This window comes from Anolis carolinensis, chromosome 1 (assembly GCF_035594765.1).
Source record: "Anolis carolinensis isolate JA03-04 chromosome 1, rAnoCar3.1.pri, whole genome shotgun sequence".
NCBI classification, from domain to species: Eukaryota; Metazoa; Chordata; class Lepidosauria; order Squamata; family Dactyloidae; genus Anolis; species Anolis carolinensis.
This window is the reverse complement of record NC_085841.1, coordinates 234,345,759-234,362,093: the sequence shown is the minus strand read 5'-3', so window position 1 is coordinate 234,362,093 and position 16,335 is coordinate 234,345,759. Positions and strand designations below refer to the sequence as shown.

Here is a 16,335-nt window from a genome sequence, read left to right as displayed (position 1 = left end):
AGCACAAAGAAAACTATAACCGAAGGTTTCACAGCACCTTGACATCTCCCCATTTTGCATTCACACCATCTTTACAGGACAGGTAAGAAGAGGAAAGCTTGCTTAGGGTGCCCATTAACCAGATGTACGAACCAAATGGCAGTTTGACTACAGGGTGAAAGAAAAGGGCTGATGTGGTGCATGTCTGAAAACTAGAGCATGCATAATAAAGGATAGCAAAAGAATTCGTTTCTTGCACAGACACCTCCATTTGATTCTGTTGTTATTTTCATTCTAAAAGCCTTACTGTACCAGTAAAATTTAGCCACTCTTTTTAAATGACGGTATCTCTTAATTTAGCTTCCTTTTCTTTTCATCCTGGTCACCTGGTTGCCGAAAAGAATAGCAAAACACTGCTTTTCAACTGAATATATATTTTTAATTGTGGGTCACTGTGGGGAAGCGCAGCCTTACCAAATCAGGCTATTGGAGGAATAAATTAGAGAAAGCTTCATTGAATTGGTACTTCCATGCCAAAAGAGCAACACGCAGATCTGTGCAACATATCAGCTGCTGATATTCATGAATCACACAGATAGTGATCAACTAAAAGGACATATATTACTAAAATCATATTTTAATTATCAAATATTAGAAAGCCTGCTTCCACATAGGCAATCTGAGAAATTTCATACTATTAATTTATTCCAATCTAAAATGATTCATCACCTTGGTTTAATTAAAATCGTTTATCCTAAAAGCATTGTCTTGTATCTCTGAAAATGTCCCAGGGTACAGCATGTAAACATCCTACTGCTGCCAAATACATACAATGAAAGGGGATTCATAGGTAACATTAGACCTTTGCAGCTGCATTATCTGTACCAATTTCATTTAAAATGAACGTTCAAATATGCATTGGACTATTATTACGCTGAACTATAACCAACCAACAGGAATTAAGTAGCAATTTACAGGAAAAGCCTGTATCTATCGTTCTAAGAGCTTTTTATAGAAGATAACATTTTAGCATTCATAATAATGGATTTTATTTAACTTCTCTAATTTTTTCTGTTGCCTGTTTTTAAAATGATAATTTCTAAGTTATAGGGAAATCCTTTCAGCTGATAATGGTCCCTTCCACACAGCTGAATAAAATCCCACATTATCTGCTTTGAACTGGAATATATGGCAGTGTGGATTCAGATAACCCAGTTCAAAGCAGATATTGTGGGTTATTTTGCCTTGATATTCTGGGTTATATGGCTGTGTGAAAGGGCTCTACGTCTTTATGAGGCTAGTATTTAATAAACACTGCCTTTAATCAACACCATCTTTGTTGCTGCTGTGTACATTCAAGTCATTTCCAGTGTATGGCAACCCAAAAAGTTGGCTTTCCCCATTTACTTTTTAAAAATTCAGATGAAAGTCCATGCTATGTTTCAATCAGTTTTCTTGCTCCAATTAACCCTGCCAGGCACGTAGCCCGGGGGGGGGGGGGGCTTGAGGGGCTTCAGCCCCTCAGAAAAGTTGGGGAAATGAGCTGTATTTGAGTGACTCTACTTAGCCAAACAAAATTCTCAGGGTGGTCCGCCTTTCATTTATTATTTAAACTGTTATGTTTATTCATATCATAATCTGATCACCATGCTCAATATATCCCATATGCATGGGGGTATTGGGATAACGATACAAAAGGCTTGCTAGGGTAGATCCTCTCTCACCCAGACTCAGCCCCCCCCCCCCGAACCAAAATCCCAGCCCCTCCCGAATCAAAATCCTGGCTACGGGCCTGAACCCTGCGTAAGTCATTTGAATCTTAATGGTATAGGAACAAAACAAAATTTAAAATGACAGGAACAAAATCTTCAGTTGAATATGCCTTAAGTCTAAAATCTTCATATTCCACTAAGAAGCAACCAAACAGCTTGAATTACACACAAGCAAAATGGGGTTTAGATTCAGGACAAAATAAATAGTGAAATTATTTCCAAAATTTCCTCGGAAATAATGCTATCCATTACCAGCAGTCTGAAGTATTAAGGGGAATCAGGAAAGCCGGTTTTAGAAAGAAGCCCATATGGGTGCTTTGTCCCGTTTCTTTCTCTTTTACACACACACAGACACCCTTGCAATCCATTTAACTGGGGCCTTTGTTCCATCTCTCTGTCACCTTGATATATCTCAATAAGTGAATAAAAGATTCATAGTGGGAGGCGTATTCCCAGACAAGTCCATTTCTTTTGATGCCATCCCCTCTTTAAGTTGGATCTTAAACCAAATTTGTAGGTATTCCCCCTTAAAGACACCAGATCCTAGAAACTAATCAAGCTCAGCCCTGGTTAATACTTGAATGAGAGACCAACAATGAATACCTGATACTGTAAGCTATATTTCAAAGGGAAGAACTGTGAAAACCAGCTCTGAGTATTCCTTGCTTAAGAAAACCCACCTGCCATAAATTGACAGGAGGCTTGAAAGCACATAGGTATTGCCCATTCCTTCAAATTAAAGGAGAGATGCTTCTAATCTCATCATTACTATTATTTTTATTTGCACAATACGACTGTACCCAGAAAGGTTTGCTGGAAAGGTTGCCCTTTCAAACAACACAATTAGGAATCTGAGATAAGAAGAGAAGACTGCAAACAATAGCCAAGAGGATGTTGCAAAGGAATGAGAGGCGGCCGCTTGAATTCAGAGGAAACTTGAATGCCATTGTATGTGCGAGGCAGGGAGGGACAGGCAAAGAAAGGGCAGACTCCAAGGGAATTGCCATATAAGCCAAGGGGGTGAATAGACGCGTGCGGGGCAGGTGCCTGTGTCGGGGGACAATGGGCTAAATGACCCTTTCTTGAAAGGAGAGGCGGGAAGGTCCTTTATTTGCCTGTCCGCCTGTTACCAAATGCCTTTTACATTGCATTTTGAATACAGAGGTTCAAATGCATTAGGAAAAGTGTATGTTTAAGGGATTGTTTCTGCATGACGGCAGCCGCCTTTTATGTTTTAAGAAGTAGAGGATGAAAGAGAGAGGTGCATAATTGATGTGGCTGCCTAGATTGGAAAAAGAAATATTTTCAAAATGTAATTGTTTACAGAAATGTTTACATTTGAGATTACATTGCTGGTTTTTGGGTTTTTTTTTCTTCTTCTGAGAATGGTAAAGGACCGGAGAGAGAACGTGGCCATTCAAATACTGTTGTGAAGTGGAGAGAATAGAGTGGCAGAAAGGCTAGCGAGGGCGCACCGGGAAGAGGAGTCATGATAATGATGATGGGAAATGCTCCAAAAAGATGCCATTGTAGGATTTGATGGCCTTCACTTTGGGTGGAACTGCACCTTCTGAACACATAACAAGGATACGTGTCTGAGAAAGATGCAACAAGGTAATTTGGGGGTTTTAGGTTTCCAAGGCACACCTCTCCCCTTGAATACCAAAATTTGCGGGTGTTCAATTCCCATTATGTGCAATAGCACAGTAAAATAGCATCCCTGGTATAAAGTGGCAAAATCAAGGCTTGCTTGTTGGGATTTTATAAAAAGTATTTTCAAGCTGTTGTTAAAGGCTCTCATGGCTGGAATCACTGGGTTGCTGTGAGTTTTCCAGGCTGTATGGCCATGTTCTAAAAGCATTCTCTCCTTACGTTTTGCCCACATCTATGGCAGACATCCTTAGAGGTTGTGAGGTAAATTGGGAACTAGGCAAGATATATTTATATATCTGTGGAAGGTCTACGGTGGGAGAAAGAACTCTTGTCTGTTGAGGGCAAGTGTGAATGTTACAATTGGTCAGCTTAGCATTGAATAGCTTTGCAGCGTCAAAGGCTGGCTGCTTCCTGCCTGGGGGAATCCTTTGTTGGGAGGTGTTAGCTGGCCCTGTTTCTCTCCTGTCTGGAATTCCCGTTTTCAGAGTGTTGTTCTTTATTGACTTTCCTGATTTTAGAGTTTTTTAAATACTGGTAGCCAGTTTTTGTTCATTTTCATGGTTTTCCCTTTTCTGTTGAAATTGTCAACAGAAATTGTTCAAGCCGTGGGTGTTTGGCTCCCAATGGGTAGTTGGTGCTAAAGTTTGCCTGTGAATCTTAGAGTGTAGCTACACTGTAAGATTAATGCAGTCCAGCAACCCTTTAAGTGACACTCGAAGTTGTAGATTGACAAGTCTCCTCTGCCACAGAGCGCTGGGGCCTCACCAAACTACAACACCCAGGATTCCATCGCATTGAGCATTGGCAGTTAAAGCAGTGTCCAAGTGCATTCGTTCTGCAGTGTGAGATGCTCCCTTAGGGGCAGCAAGAGATTATTCTCCACTCTTCTTCTTCTTTGGTCATGGCAGGAGGAGGGTCCAGTTGGGCCCACCATTATGGGAGGACAAGAGAGGAAGGTCAGGCCTCTGTGAAGGTGCCTTTGGGAGGAGAAGGGAGGGAGCTGTTCAAGGAATCATAGAATCCTAGAGTTGGAAGAGACCTCCTGGACCATCCTGTCCAACTCCCTGCCAAGAAGCAGGAACATCACATTCAAAACACCCCCCGACAAATGGCCATCTAGCCTGTTTCAAAGCCTCCAAAGATGGAGCCTCCATCACACTCCAGGGCAGAGAGTTCCACTGCTGAACAGCTCTCACATTGAGCAAGTTCTTCCTAATGTTCAGGTGGAATCTCCTTTCCTGTAGTTTAAAGCCATTGTTCTGCGTCCTAGTCTCCAGAGCAGCAGAAAACAAGCTTACTCCCTCCTCCCTATGACTTCCCCTCACATATTTATACATGGCTATCATGTCTCCTCTTAGCCTTCTCTTCTGCAGGCTAAACATGCCCAGTTCTTTCAGCCACTCCTAATAGGGCATGTTCCTCAAACTCTTGATCATTTTAATCGCCTTCCTCTGGACACATTCCAGCTTGTCAACATCTCTTTTCAATTGTGGTGCCCAAAATTGGACAATGTGTGATTCCAGGTGTGGAAGGGAGGAAGGAAAGAGAGGTACCCTGTTTCCCCTAAAATAAGACATCCCCTGAAAATAAGACCTAGAGCATCTTTGGGAGCAAAAATTAATATAAGACACTGTCTTATTTTGGGGGAAACACGGTAGGAGAAAAGGAGAATTGAAAAAGAAAAGGGAGGGAGGAGGGAGGGAGGAAAGAAAGAAGGAAAAGAGGGAGGAGAAAAGGAAGAAAGGAGCAAAGGAAGGAAAGAAGGAGAAGTAGGAGGAAAAAAGGAAGAAGAAAAGGAGGAGAGGAGAAAGGAAGGGAAGGAGAAGAAAGGAAAAGAAGGGGAGAGAAAAGGAAGTAAAGGAGGGTAGGTTGGAGAAAAGGAAGAGAAAAGAAGGGAGGAAGCAAGGAAGGAAGGAAAGGAGGGAGGGAGGAGAAAAGGAAGAGAGGCAGAAAGAACAGAAGGAAGAAGATATAGGAGAAAAGGAAGAGGTGGGATGAAAGAAAGAAAGAAAGAAGACCCGAGGAAAAGAGAGGAGGGAGGGGGAAGAAAGAGACGGAGGAGAAAAGGAAAGGAGACAGAAAGGAAGGAAGGAAAGAAGGAGAAGTAGGGGAAAAGGAGGAAAGAAGAAGGGAAAGAAGAAAGGGAGGAAAGGAGAATAAAAGGAAGAGAGGGGTGAAAAGGAAGTAAGGAAGGAGAAGTAGGAGAAAAGGAAGAGAGGAGAAAAGGAGGGAGGAAGCAAAGAAGAAAGGAAAGGAGGGAGGAGAAAAGGAAGAGGGGCAGAAAGAGCAGAAGGAAGGAAGGCAGGCAGGAAGGAGAAAAGGTACTAGAGAAGATTAAAAGAGGAAGCAAAGGAGGAAGGAAAGGAGGGAGGATAAAAGGGAGGCAGAAATAACAGAAGGGAAGGGAAGAAGGAGAGGTAGGAGAAAAGGAAGAGAGGAGAAAAGGAGGGAGGGAGGAAAGAAAGAAGGCAGGGAGAAGAAAAGGAAGAGCGGAAATTGGGAGAAAAGGGGGGAAAGGCAAAAACGGAGGAAGGGGGAAAGGGAAAGCAAGGTAGGGAGAAAAGAAGAAAAGGGGAAGGGAAGAGAGGAGGGAAGGAGAGAATAAAGAAGGAAGAGAGGGCGGAGAAAAGGAAGGAACGAAGGAAGGAAGAAAGGAAGAGAGGAAGGAAGGAGGGAGGGAGGGAGGGAAGAGGGGAAGAGAGGAAGGAAGGAGGGAGGAAGAGGGGAAGAGAGGAAGAAAGGAAGGAAGGAAGGAAGGAGGGAGGGAGGAAGGGAGGGAAGAGGGGAAGAGAGGAAGAAAGGAAGGAAGGAAGGAGGGAGGGAGGGAAGGAAGTGGCAAGCGAGGCGAAGGCTCCCGAGAGTGCAGCGCCTCGACGGAGCCCCAACGCCTCTAAGGAAGGCGGGCGAGAGGAGGCTGGGCGGTCGGAGCCAGGAGGGAGGCTGGAAGGCGCCAGACCTTGGAGGCGATAGTCCCCCTTAACCCACCCACCCTCCAAAAAGGCGGCTCGGGTGGGTGTTCCGCGAGTGTCTCCCAAAACGTGTCAGGCTCAAGCGGGCGCGCGCTCCCTCACCTCTGTCCTCGAGCTCCTCGCTGAACTGGGCCTCCTCCTGCCCTTCGGCGGGGCGCTGGGTCTCGGGGCGCGGCGGGGGCGCGGCGGGCGCGGCTCCGGGCTGGACCACGGTGGGCTCCGGCGTGTCCTCCATGGCTGCTGCTGCTGCTGCTGCTGCTGCTGCCGCCTCCCGGGAGCTGCGAGGGCCAAGGGGCAGCGCCGCCGCCGCCGTCCTTCTCCCTCCGCCTCCTCCTCGCCCATCAACTGCGCGCAGGTGGGACCCACCGGCAGCGCCTCAGCTGCCTGCCGAGGCTCCTCCCCCTCCCCACCAAAGGCGGACGAGGAGGAGGCAGAGGCGCGGGAACTGCCCTCCGCTCTCCGCGTTGCCCCGCTTCGGGCTCGGTACTCTCCTCTGTCGGACTTCTCCTGCTCCGGACCGCCCTGAAATCCCGGCCCGAAACCACCCCCAGGAGGTGGAGGGACTCCCATGGGGCCACCCGCTCTGGAACAGACTCCTAGGGCGTCTACACCAGGCCCGGACAAACTTGGGCCCTCCAGGTGTTTTGGACTTCAACTCCCACAATTACTAACAGCTGTTGAACTTTAGTGGCTTTTAAAATTACTGTGAACGTTTATTTAGATTTTATGTCACTATATAATGTTTGATTATATTGGTTTAGGCCACAATTCCCAAAGTGGGCGCTACCGCCCCCTGGTGGGCGCAGTAGCGATCCGGGGGGCGGTGATGGCCACAGGTGCATTTTAATATTTTAACCTTTTTTGTATTACTATATATACTCGAGTATAAGCCGACCCAAATATAAGCCGAGGCACCTAATTTTACCACACAAAAAAACCTGGGAAAACATTGACTCCAGTATAAGCCGAGAGTGGTACATTTCAGAAATAAAAACAGATACCAATAAAATGACATTAATTGAGGCATCAGTAGGTTAAATGTTTTTGAACATTTACATAAAGCTCTAATTTAAGATAAGACTATCCAACTCTGATCAAATCATTCTCATCATCTTCAATGTAAATGTACTTATGTATCCTTTTAATAATAATAGAGTAAAATAATACATGTAATAATAATAATAATAAATACAGGAAAATAATACATGTAGAGTAAATAGAGTAAAATAAAATAGAGTAAAATAATAAATATAATAATAATAAGATCAGAGTGAAATAATAAATGTAATCTATATATATAAAAGGATAAAGTTGCGGGCGCAGTGACTATAACAACAAAACTAAACGTCCCAGAAATACGAAACTTGGCAACACAATGCAAAAGGCTTGCCTCCAGGTTACAACAACACAACCACACCACAAAACCACAATCCAGACCCACAAAACTCACAACAACGCATCATGCGATAACAACACAACTAAATGCCCCAGAAATACAAAATTTGGCAACACAATGCAAAAGCCTTGCCTCCCAATTATAACAACACAACCACACCACAAAACCACACAGGACCCACAAAACTCACAACAACGCATCGTGACTATAACAACACAACTAAACGCCCCAGAAATACGGAACTTTGCAACACAATGCAAAAGCCTTCCCTCCAGGTTGTAACAACACAACCACACCACAAAACCACAATCCAGACCCATAAAACTCACAACAATGCATTGTGACTATAACAACACAACTAAACGCCCCAGAAATACGAAACTTGGCACACAACTAAACGCCCCAGAATACAAAACTTGACTACACAACACAAAAGCCTTTTCTCCTGGTTGTAACAACACAACTACACCACAAAACCACAATCCAGACCCACAAAACTCACAACAACACATAGTGACTATAACACAACTAAACGCCCCAGAAATACAAAATTTGACAACGCAAAAGCCTTGCCTCCCAGTTGTAAGAACACAACCACAACACAAAACCACAATCCGGACCCACAAAACTCACAACAACGCATCATGACTATAACAACACAACTAAACGCCCCAGAAATACAAAACTTGGCAAAACAATGCAAAAGCCTTGCCTCCCAGTTGTAACAACACAACCACACCACAAAAACACACTGGACCCACAAAACTCACAACAGTGCATCGTGACTATAACAACACAACTAAACGCCCCAGAAATACAAAACTTGGCACACAACTAAACGCCCCAGAAATACAAAACTTGGCAACACAACACAAAAGCCTTGCCTCTCAGTTGTAACAACACAACCACACCACAAAACCACCATCCGGACCCACAAAACTCACAGCAACGCATTGTGACTATAACAAATACAAAATTTGACAACACAACTCATCCACCTCCCCAATCCCTACATTCACACTTGGCCTCCAAAAAAACAATTACAATAATAACAATGACAACAACAACAACAATAAGAATCAACACCATCACAGGCAAGAAACAGCCAGGCACTGAGGCTGAGAGGCCAGTCAGTGCTACACTGGGCCTCCAAAAAACAATACAGTAGCATCTAACTTATCCAACCTTCATGACCACAACAACAACAACAATAATAAACACCTACACAGGCAAAACAAAAAAAAAGACTATTGTACCACAATAAAAATATAAACCGCACTCAGGAGAATCAGACATTACAACTAACAACAAACCAAAGACAACTGAGATCTCAAGCAATTATCAATCAACACAAAAATTGAAGAAGGTAACAGACTTCAAATACTACTACTAATGTGAGTATAAAGAAGGTGGAGGTCACAGCATAAATACAACCTAATGTAGACTGACCAACACCACCAGACTAAGCCACAGCAACGCGTGGCCGGGCACAGCTAGTCTATATATATAAAAGGATAAAGTTGCGGGCGCAGTGACTATAACAACAAAACTAAACATCCCACAAATACAAAACTTGGCAACACAATGCAAAAGCCTTGCCTTCCGGTTACAACAACACAACCACACCACAAAACCAAAATCCGGACCCACAAAACTCACAACAACACATCATGACTATAACAACACAACTAAATGCCCTAGAAATACAAAACCTGGCAACACAACGCAAAAGCCTTGCCTCCCGGTTGTAACAACACAATCACACCACAAAAACCACACTGGACCCACAAAACTCACAACAATGCATCGTGACTATAACAACACAACTAAACACCCCAGAAATACGAAACTTGGCGACACAACGCAAAAGCCTTCCCTCCCGGTTGTAACAACACAACCACACCACAAAACCACAATCCGGACCCATAAAACTCACAACAATACATCGTGACTATAACAACACAACTAAACGCCCCAGAAATACAAAACTTGACAACACAACGCAAAAGCCTTGCCTCCTGGTTGTAACAACACAACCACACCACAAAACCACAATCCGGATGCACAAAACTCACAACAAAGCATTGTGACTATAACAACACAACTAAACGCCCCAGAAATATGAAACTTGGCACACAACTAAATGCCCCAGAAATACAAAACTTGACAACACAACGCAAAAGCCTTCCCTCCCAGTTGTAACAACACAATCACACCACAAAACCACAATCCAGACCCACAAAATTCACAACAATGCATCATGACTATAACAACACAATTAAACGTCCCAGAAATACAAAACTTGGCAAAACAACGCAAAAGCCTTGCCTCCCGATTGTAACAACACAATCACACCACAAAACACAATCCGGACCCACAAAACTGAAAAATTGAACAAGGTAACAGACTTCAAATATTACTACTAATGTGAGTATAAAGAAGGTGGAGCTCACAGCATAAATACAACCTAATGTAGACTGACCAACACCACCAGATTAAGCCACAGCAACGCGTGGCCGGGCACAGCTAGTAATAATATAAATAGAGTAAAATAAATGTAATAGTAGCAACAATAATAGAGAAAAATACTAAATGTAATAATACTAATAATAATAGAGAAAAATAATAAATGTACCATATATTCTCGAGTATAAGCTGACCCAAAGATAAGCCAACCAGGACCCTCACCCAAGTATAAGCCAAGGGGGGCTTTTTCAGTCTTAAAAAAAGGGCTGAAAAACTAGGCTTATACTCGAGTATATACAGTACCTTTCTATTCTGAGTTCAAAAAATAGTTTCATAATTTCAAACTTCAATGTTTCTAATTTACACCTTTCTTAATTTTACAAAAAAAAGGTAGAAACATTAATACATATATCTTTGTTTAATTGCTATTAAAAAAATTAAAAAATCATTTCCAGGGGGTGCTAAGTAATACTTTTTCTGGAAAGGGGGCGGTAGGCCAAATAAGTTTGGGGACCACTGGTTTATTGATGTTATACTCAATTCACTGATATTAGGTTTAGTTTGATGTTAGGTTTTTAACGCTATATTCATATGTGGGGTCTTGTTGGGATTTGATGCCAATACAGTAGAGTCTCACTTATCCAACATAAATAGGCCGGCAGAACGTTGGATAAGTGAATATGTTGGATAATAAGGAGGGATTAAGGAAAAGCCTATTAAACATCAAATTAGGTCATCATTATACAAATTAAGCACCAAAACATCATGTTTAACAACAAATTTGACAGAAAAAGTAGTTCAGTAAGCAGTAATGCTATGTAGTAATTACTGTATTTACGAATTTAGTACCAAAGCATCACAATGTATTGAAAACATTGACTACAAAAACATTGACTACTAAAAGGCAGACTGTATTGGATAATCCAGAATGTTGGATAAGCGAATGTTGGGTAAGTCAGACTCTACTGTACTTATCTGTTTGTTGAAGGCATTAAATGTATGCCGTTGTTTGTTGGAATCCGCCTTGAGTCCCCTCAGGGAGATAGGGCGGAATAGAAATCAAGTTTTTTATTATTATTATTGACACAACGACGTTGTATGACACAGCAAACAAGATAGATATGCTGGATTTCGTTTCACAAAACCACAAGTTGAACACTTCCCAAGTGTCTAGGACTGTGTGATGTATTTTCGGATGATGCGTGCAGATCCCAGCAGGGTGGCTTTTTGCAGTTGGCAGATCGTAATTTTGTCAATGTCTATTGTTTCCAAATGCCGGCTGAGATCTTTTGGCACGGCACCCAGTGTGCCCATCACCACCGGGACCACCTGCACTGGTTTCTGCCAGAGTCTTTGAAGTTCAATCTTGAGGTCCTGATAGCGGCTGAGTTTTTTCTGTTGTTTTTCATCAATGCGACTGTCACCTGGGATGGCAACATCAATGATCCAAACCTTGTTCTTTTCCACAACTGTGATGTCTGGTGTGTTGTGTTCCAGAACTTTGTCAGTCTGGATTCGGAAGTCCCACAGTATCTTTGCGTGTTCATTTTCCACGACCTTTGCTGGTTTGTGATCCCACCAGTTCTTTGCTGCTGGCAGGTGGTACTTGAGGCATAAGTTCCAATGGATCATTTGGGCCACACAGTTGTGCCTCTGTTTGTAGTCTGTCTGTGCAATTTTCTTACAGCAGCTGAGGATATGATCAATGGTTTCGTCAGCTTCCTTGCACAGTCTGCATTTTGGGTCATCAGCTGATTTTTTGATCTTGGCCTTAATTGCATTTGTCCTGATGGCTTGCTCCTGGGCTGCAAGGATCAGGCCTTCTGTCTCCTTCTTCAGGGTCCCATTCGTGAGCCAGAGCCAGGTCTTCTCCTTATCAGCTTTTCCTTCAATTTTGTCAAGGAACTTTCCATGCAGTGTTTTGTTGTGCCAGCTGTCAGCTCTAGTTTGTAGTGCAGTTTTCTTGTACTGGTTTTTTGTCTGTTGTGTTTTGAGGAGTTTCTGATTTTTGACTTCAATCAAAGCAGGTTCTTCACTTTGCTTTACATATTCTGCCAGGGTATGTTCTTCTTCTTTGACTGCTTGTTTTACTTGTAAGAGTCCTCTGCCCCCTGATCTTCTAGGCAGATAGAGCCGGTCAACATCACTGCGAGGGTGCAGTGAATGATGAATGGTCATGAGTTTTCTTGTTTTTCTGTCCAAATTGTCCAGTTCTGCCTGTGTCCAATTTATAATGCCAGCAGTATATCTTATGACAGGTATGGCCCAGGTGTTTATGGCCTTGATGGTGTTGCCTCAATAATAATAATAATAATAATAATAATAATAATAATAATAATAATAATAATAATAATAATAAAGTCTGGAATTCTCAGCTTCACCAAACTCCTGCTCTCACGATTCCATAGCAGTGAAAGTGGGATTTGATTGCATTCATAATAATAATAATAATAATAACTTTATTTATATTCAGTCCTCTCTCCCCAAGGACTCAGGACAGATTCCAACAAAAATGGCAATCATTCAATACGACATACAGTAGAGTCTCACTTACCCAAGCGAAAGGGGCTGGCAGAACCTTGGATAAGCAAATATATTGGATAATAAGTAGGGATTAAGGAAAAGCCTATTAAACATCAAATTAGGTTATGATTTTACAAATTAAGCACCAAAACATCATGTTATACAACAAATTTGACAGAAAAAGTAGTTCAATAAACAGTAATGTTATGTTGTAATTACGGTATTTACTAATTTAGCACCGAAATATCATGATATATTGAAAACATTGACTACAAAAATGGCTTGGATAATCCAGAAGCTTGGATAAGCAAGTCTTGGATAAGTGAGACTCTACTGTACTTTCATAAGTACAAATACAGAAACCCATGGGATCACCAAAAGAAGCGACAACTACAACAAAATTGTAACAAAAATTCAATACTGACATAGCCTACCAGTTAATTGGCATTTTACATAAAAATCATTAAGCATAAATTAGATAAAACTACACTTAAGTTTCCTTTAAAATAGTTATTAAAATATTATGTGACCAATAATGCCAGCAAAGCCAATAGGACCAACTAAGCTAAACCCAATTGATCCAGAGTGTAATGACAATTTGCGCAGTGGTATATTGCTTGTATCTAAGCTTCTAGTCCTCCTCCTCTCCATATGCCAATGAACAGAGGTACGTTTTTAGTTGTTTTTCAAAGAGAAGGGAGGGGGCTGTTTTTATTTCTTTAGGGAGGGAGTTCCAAAGTGTAGAGCAAACATCGGCAAATGGGCTGTTAGGAATTGTGGGAATTGGAGTCCAAATCACCTGGAGGGGCAAAGTTTGCCAAGGCCTGGTGTAGATGCACCCTGGCTTTTTATAATAATAATAATAATAATAATAATAATAATAATAATAATAATAATAATAATAACAACAACTCTTTATTTATATTCTGCTTTTCTCCCAATAAAAGGGACCCAAAGCGGCTTCCAACATATTAGGAAGAGTAATAAATGGCAATTCAAAATGTAAACAATACTCTCTAACTGCTACAGACTGGTGGGCCAGGTGTCCTCCTGTGAAAAGAGACAACACCAGGCCACATTTATTTACTCCCAAGGACTTGGTATCTAGTAGTACCTACTTCTAGGATAATGCACAATTGCCAAAGAGTGACTTCTGCTGCTTGGGCTAATGTGGAGAAGTGGTTTCAGCCTTAGACAAGGACACTGGGACGGGCTCCATCTTTACTTCACATATCAGTCCAGGTGCTTCTATTGCTGCATCCTCCACCTTGTGCGACTTTGGAGCAAAGCAGACAACTCCACATCTGTATGCTTGTCCGCAGTGTCCTGCCTCATGTAGAGAGGAAGAATTGTTTGAGGCTACAGACAATGCGATCGCCGTTGCCCGTTTTTGGTCAAAAGATATTTAGCCATTTGTACTCCTATTTTTTTTACCAGTTTTATACAAATTTATGCAATGCTTTTTATATGAAATAATAATAATTAGATTGTAGTTGCACACTTCCCTGTAGTCCCCCCCCCCCCCCCCAAATTGCAGTTGGTAAGTTGAAGTTGGTACAGGTTTGTTTCAAGAGTAACTGGAGGTACATACATCTACACAGTATAATCAGTCTGGTTTGACACCGCTTTAATTGCAAAAAAGGCAATGCTATGGAATCATAGGATTTGTAGGTTGGGGAGGCCCCAGTACTCTGGCAAAGAAGGCTAAAGGTAAACGCAATGTTAGACCTCCCAGGATTCCACAACATTGAGCCATGGCTGTAAAAGTAGTGTCAATTTGCCATCATTCTACAGTGTAGATCAAGCATGGGAAAACTTCAGCCCTCCAGGTGTTTTGGACTTCAACTCCCACCGGCTGTTAGGAATTGTAGGAGTTGAAGTCCAAAACACCTGGATGTCTGAGGTTTGTCCATGCCTGATGCCCATTGTGATGTTTGCCCATGTCTGGTGTAATTTTCAGTTCCACCCTTCTCAATAATTAGGAGAATTACATAAAGCTTGGGACCAGTAACATATTCCTCTATCATGGTGCATTTACAGGTCATTCTGAGACCTTGAGTACATCTTTACTGTAAAACAAGTACTTTGACATCATTTTAACTGCCACACTTCAATGGTATGAAAACATGGAAGTTGTCATTTGTTGTGGTTCCAGCAAGCAAAGAGCAGCATTAGCTTCTCCCCAGAGCATAGTTCTGTTGCCATGCAGAGAAGCATCCACAGGGCACAGGGTTCACATTGGATGCTGGGAAACAGACCGAAATAGAAGCTTCTTTGCTTTACTTTGCTTCTACACAGTCCTGATTTGGACACCAGTCTCTATCATCTTGCTGCACTTCTATTATTTAGATAAGATAAATCAAGCTAAAGCATCAACTCAGTCATTTTCCTTTGAAAAGTTTTATTTCTTTCAAATACTTTGAAGCTTAGAACAAGCTAATTCTGCCCACTGTAGCAAGATAGTTTAATTCCCCGTTTTGAACGAGGATAATCAATAACTCCAGCACCTAAGCTGAATGTAGCATTGTTGATATATGAATGATGGAAAGTCCTCAGTAACTACTTAGAAATTAGTGGGGGGGGGGGGGGTAGTTCTTTTTTTTCTTTTTATGTGTCCAGTAAATCTTGAACAACATCAGTACACTTTTAGAAATGTAAATATTATGTTTGTCAACTGTGGAAATGAACAGTATAGGGTTAAGGGACTAAATCCAATGGCTAATCTCAACTGGAGCAGACTCATGGATTCAAAGGAATCTATTCCCAATCATTCAGTGGATAGAATAGTTGGAGAAAGGAAAAGATTTACACCAGGTTTACCATGCCCAGTGCTTTTCTGCATGTTCTACACATAGATTAAAATATACAAATGGACCAATTTAATAATATGCAGTGAAACTGGACAATGAGGTGTCATCCTGGGTTTTTCTTTGCAGACAAGAGTCTTCACCTGGATGGAGAAGATGGGTCATAACTGAGGTTGCAGCAAGCTTGACACAGCCAGTGTGTAAAGATTGCAACTATCTTATCGAATGAACATCCAGGATTGGGTCTGTGTATACCTTTCCCCAAAATAACTGCTAGATCGGCAGGGTATTATTGGGCACACATTCAAACTAAAGTAGGTGGATGGAAGACGGAGACTAGCCCAAGCTTCATTCCATTGTGTTTTCTGGCATCCGTGAGTTCAAGATCAATACTTTCCTAACTAGAGAACCATAATGCTTTAGTGGTTTGAGTGTAGGACTAAATCTCTGGAAACCAGGGTTTGATTCCTCACTCAGCCATGGAAATACACTAGGTGACCTTGGGTGAGTCACAAACTCTCAGCCCAAAATCATCCAATGGAATTCTGCAGCCAAGTAGAGAATCAAACCCTGGTTTTCAGAGACATAAACTATGCATTCTCAACCTTCAAAAAACCTGTGATAAATTTGCCTTCAAGCCAGAAATGTACTTATTTTATTTATCATATCAGAAGCGAACTGAGGGTACAGTTGTAATATATTTAAAAACACAAAGTTAAAAACTTGGCATTATGAAATGTACTTGAAGGCACAAAACTAAAGTCTTGGTA

General features: G+C 41.9%; 2 protein-coding genes across 2 annotated transcripts in view; one reads left to right on the top strand and one right to left on the bottom strand.

Annotated features, from left to right (window-relative positions):
- The window catches only part of tmem163 (transmembrane protein 163), a 120,607-nt gene extending 113,846 nt beyond the window's left edge, over nucleotides 1-6,761 (bottom strand). Inside the window, exon 1 of the mRNA XM_062967030.1 lies at nucleotides 6,476-6,761. Within this exon, the coding sequence (XP_062823100.1) occupies nucleotides 6,476-6,608 (133 nt within the window). The 5' untranslated portion in view covers nucleotides 6,609-6,761. The remainder of the gene's footprint in view (nucleotides 1-6,475) is intronic.
- A 135-nt stretch (nucleotides 6,762-6,896) lies between these two features.
- Nucleotides 6,897-16,335, top strand: part of acmsd (aminocarboxymuconate semialdehyde decarboxylase) — a 63,571-nt gene continuing 54,132 nt past the window's right edge. The window contains exon 1 of the mRNA XM_062967028.1: nucleotides 6,897-7,012. The gene's annotated coding sequence lies outside the window, so the exon portion shown is untranslated. The remainder of the gene's footprint in view (nucleotides 7,013-16,335) is intronic.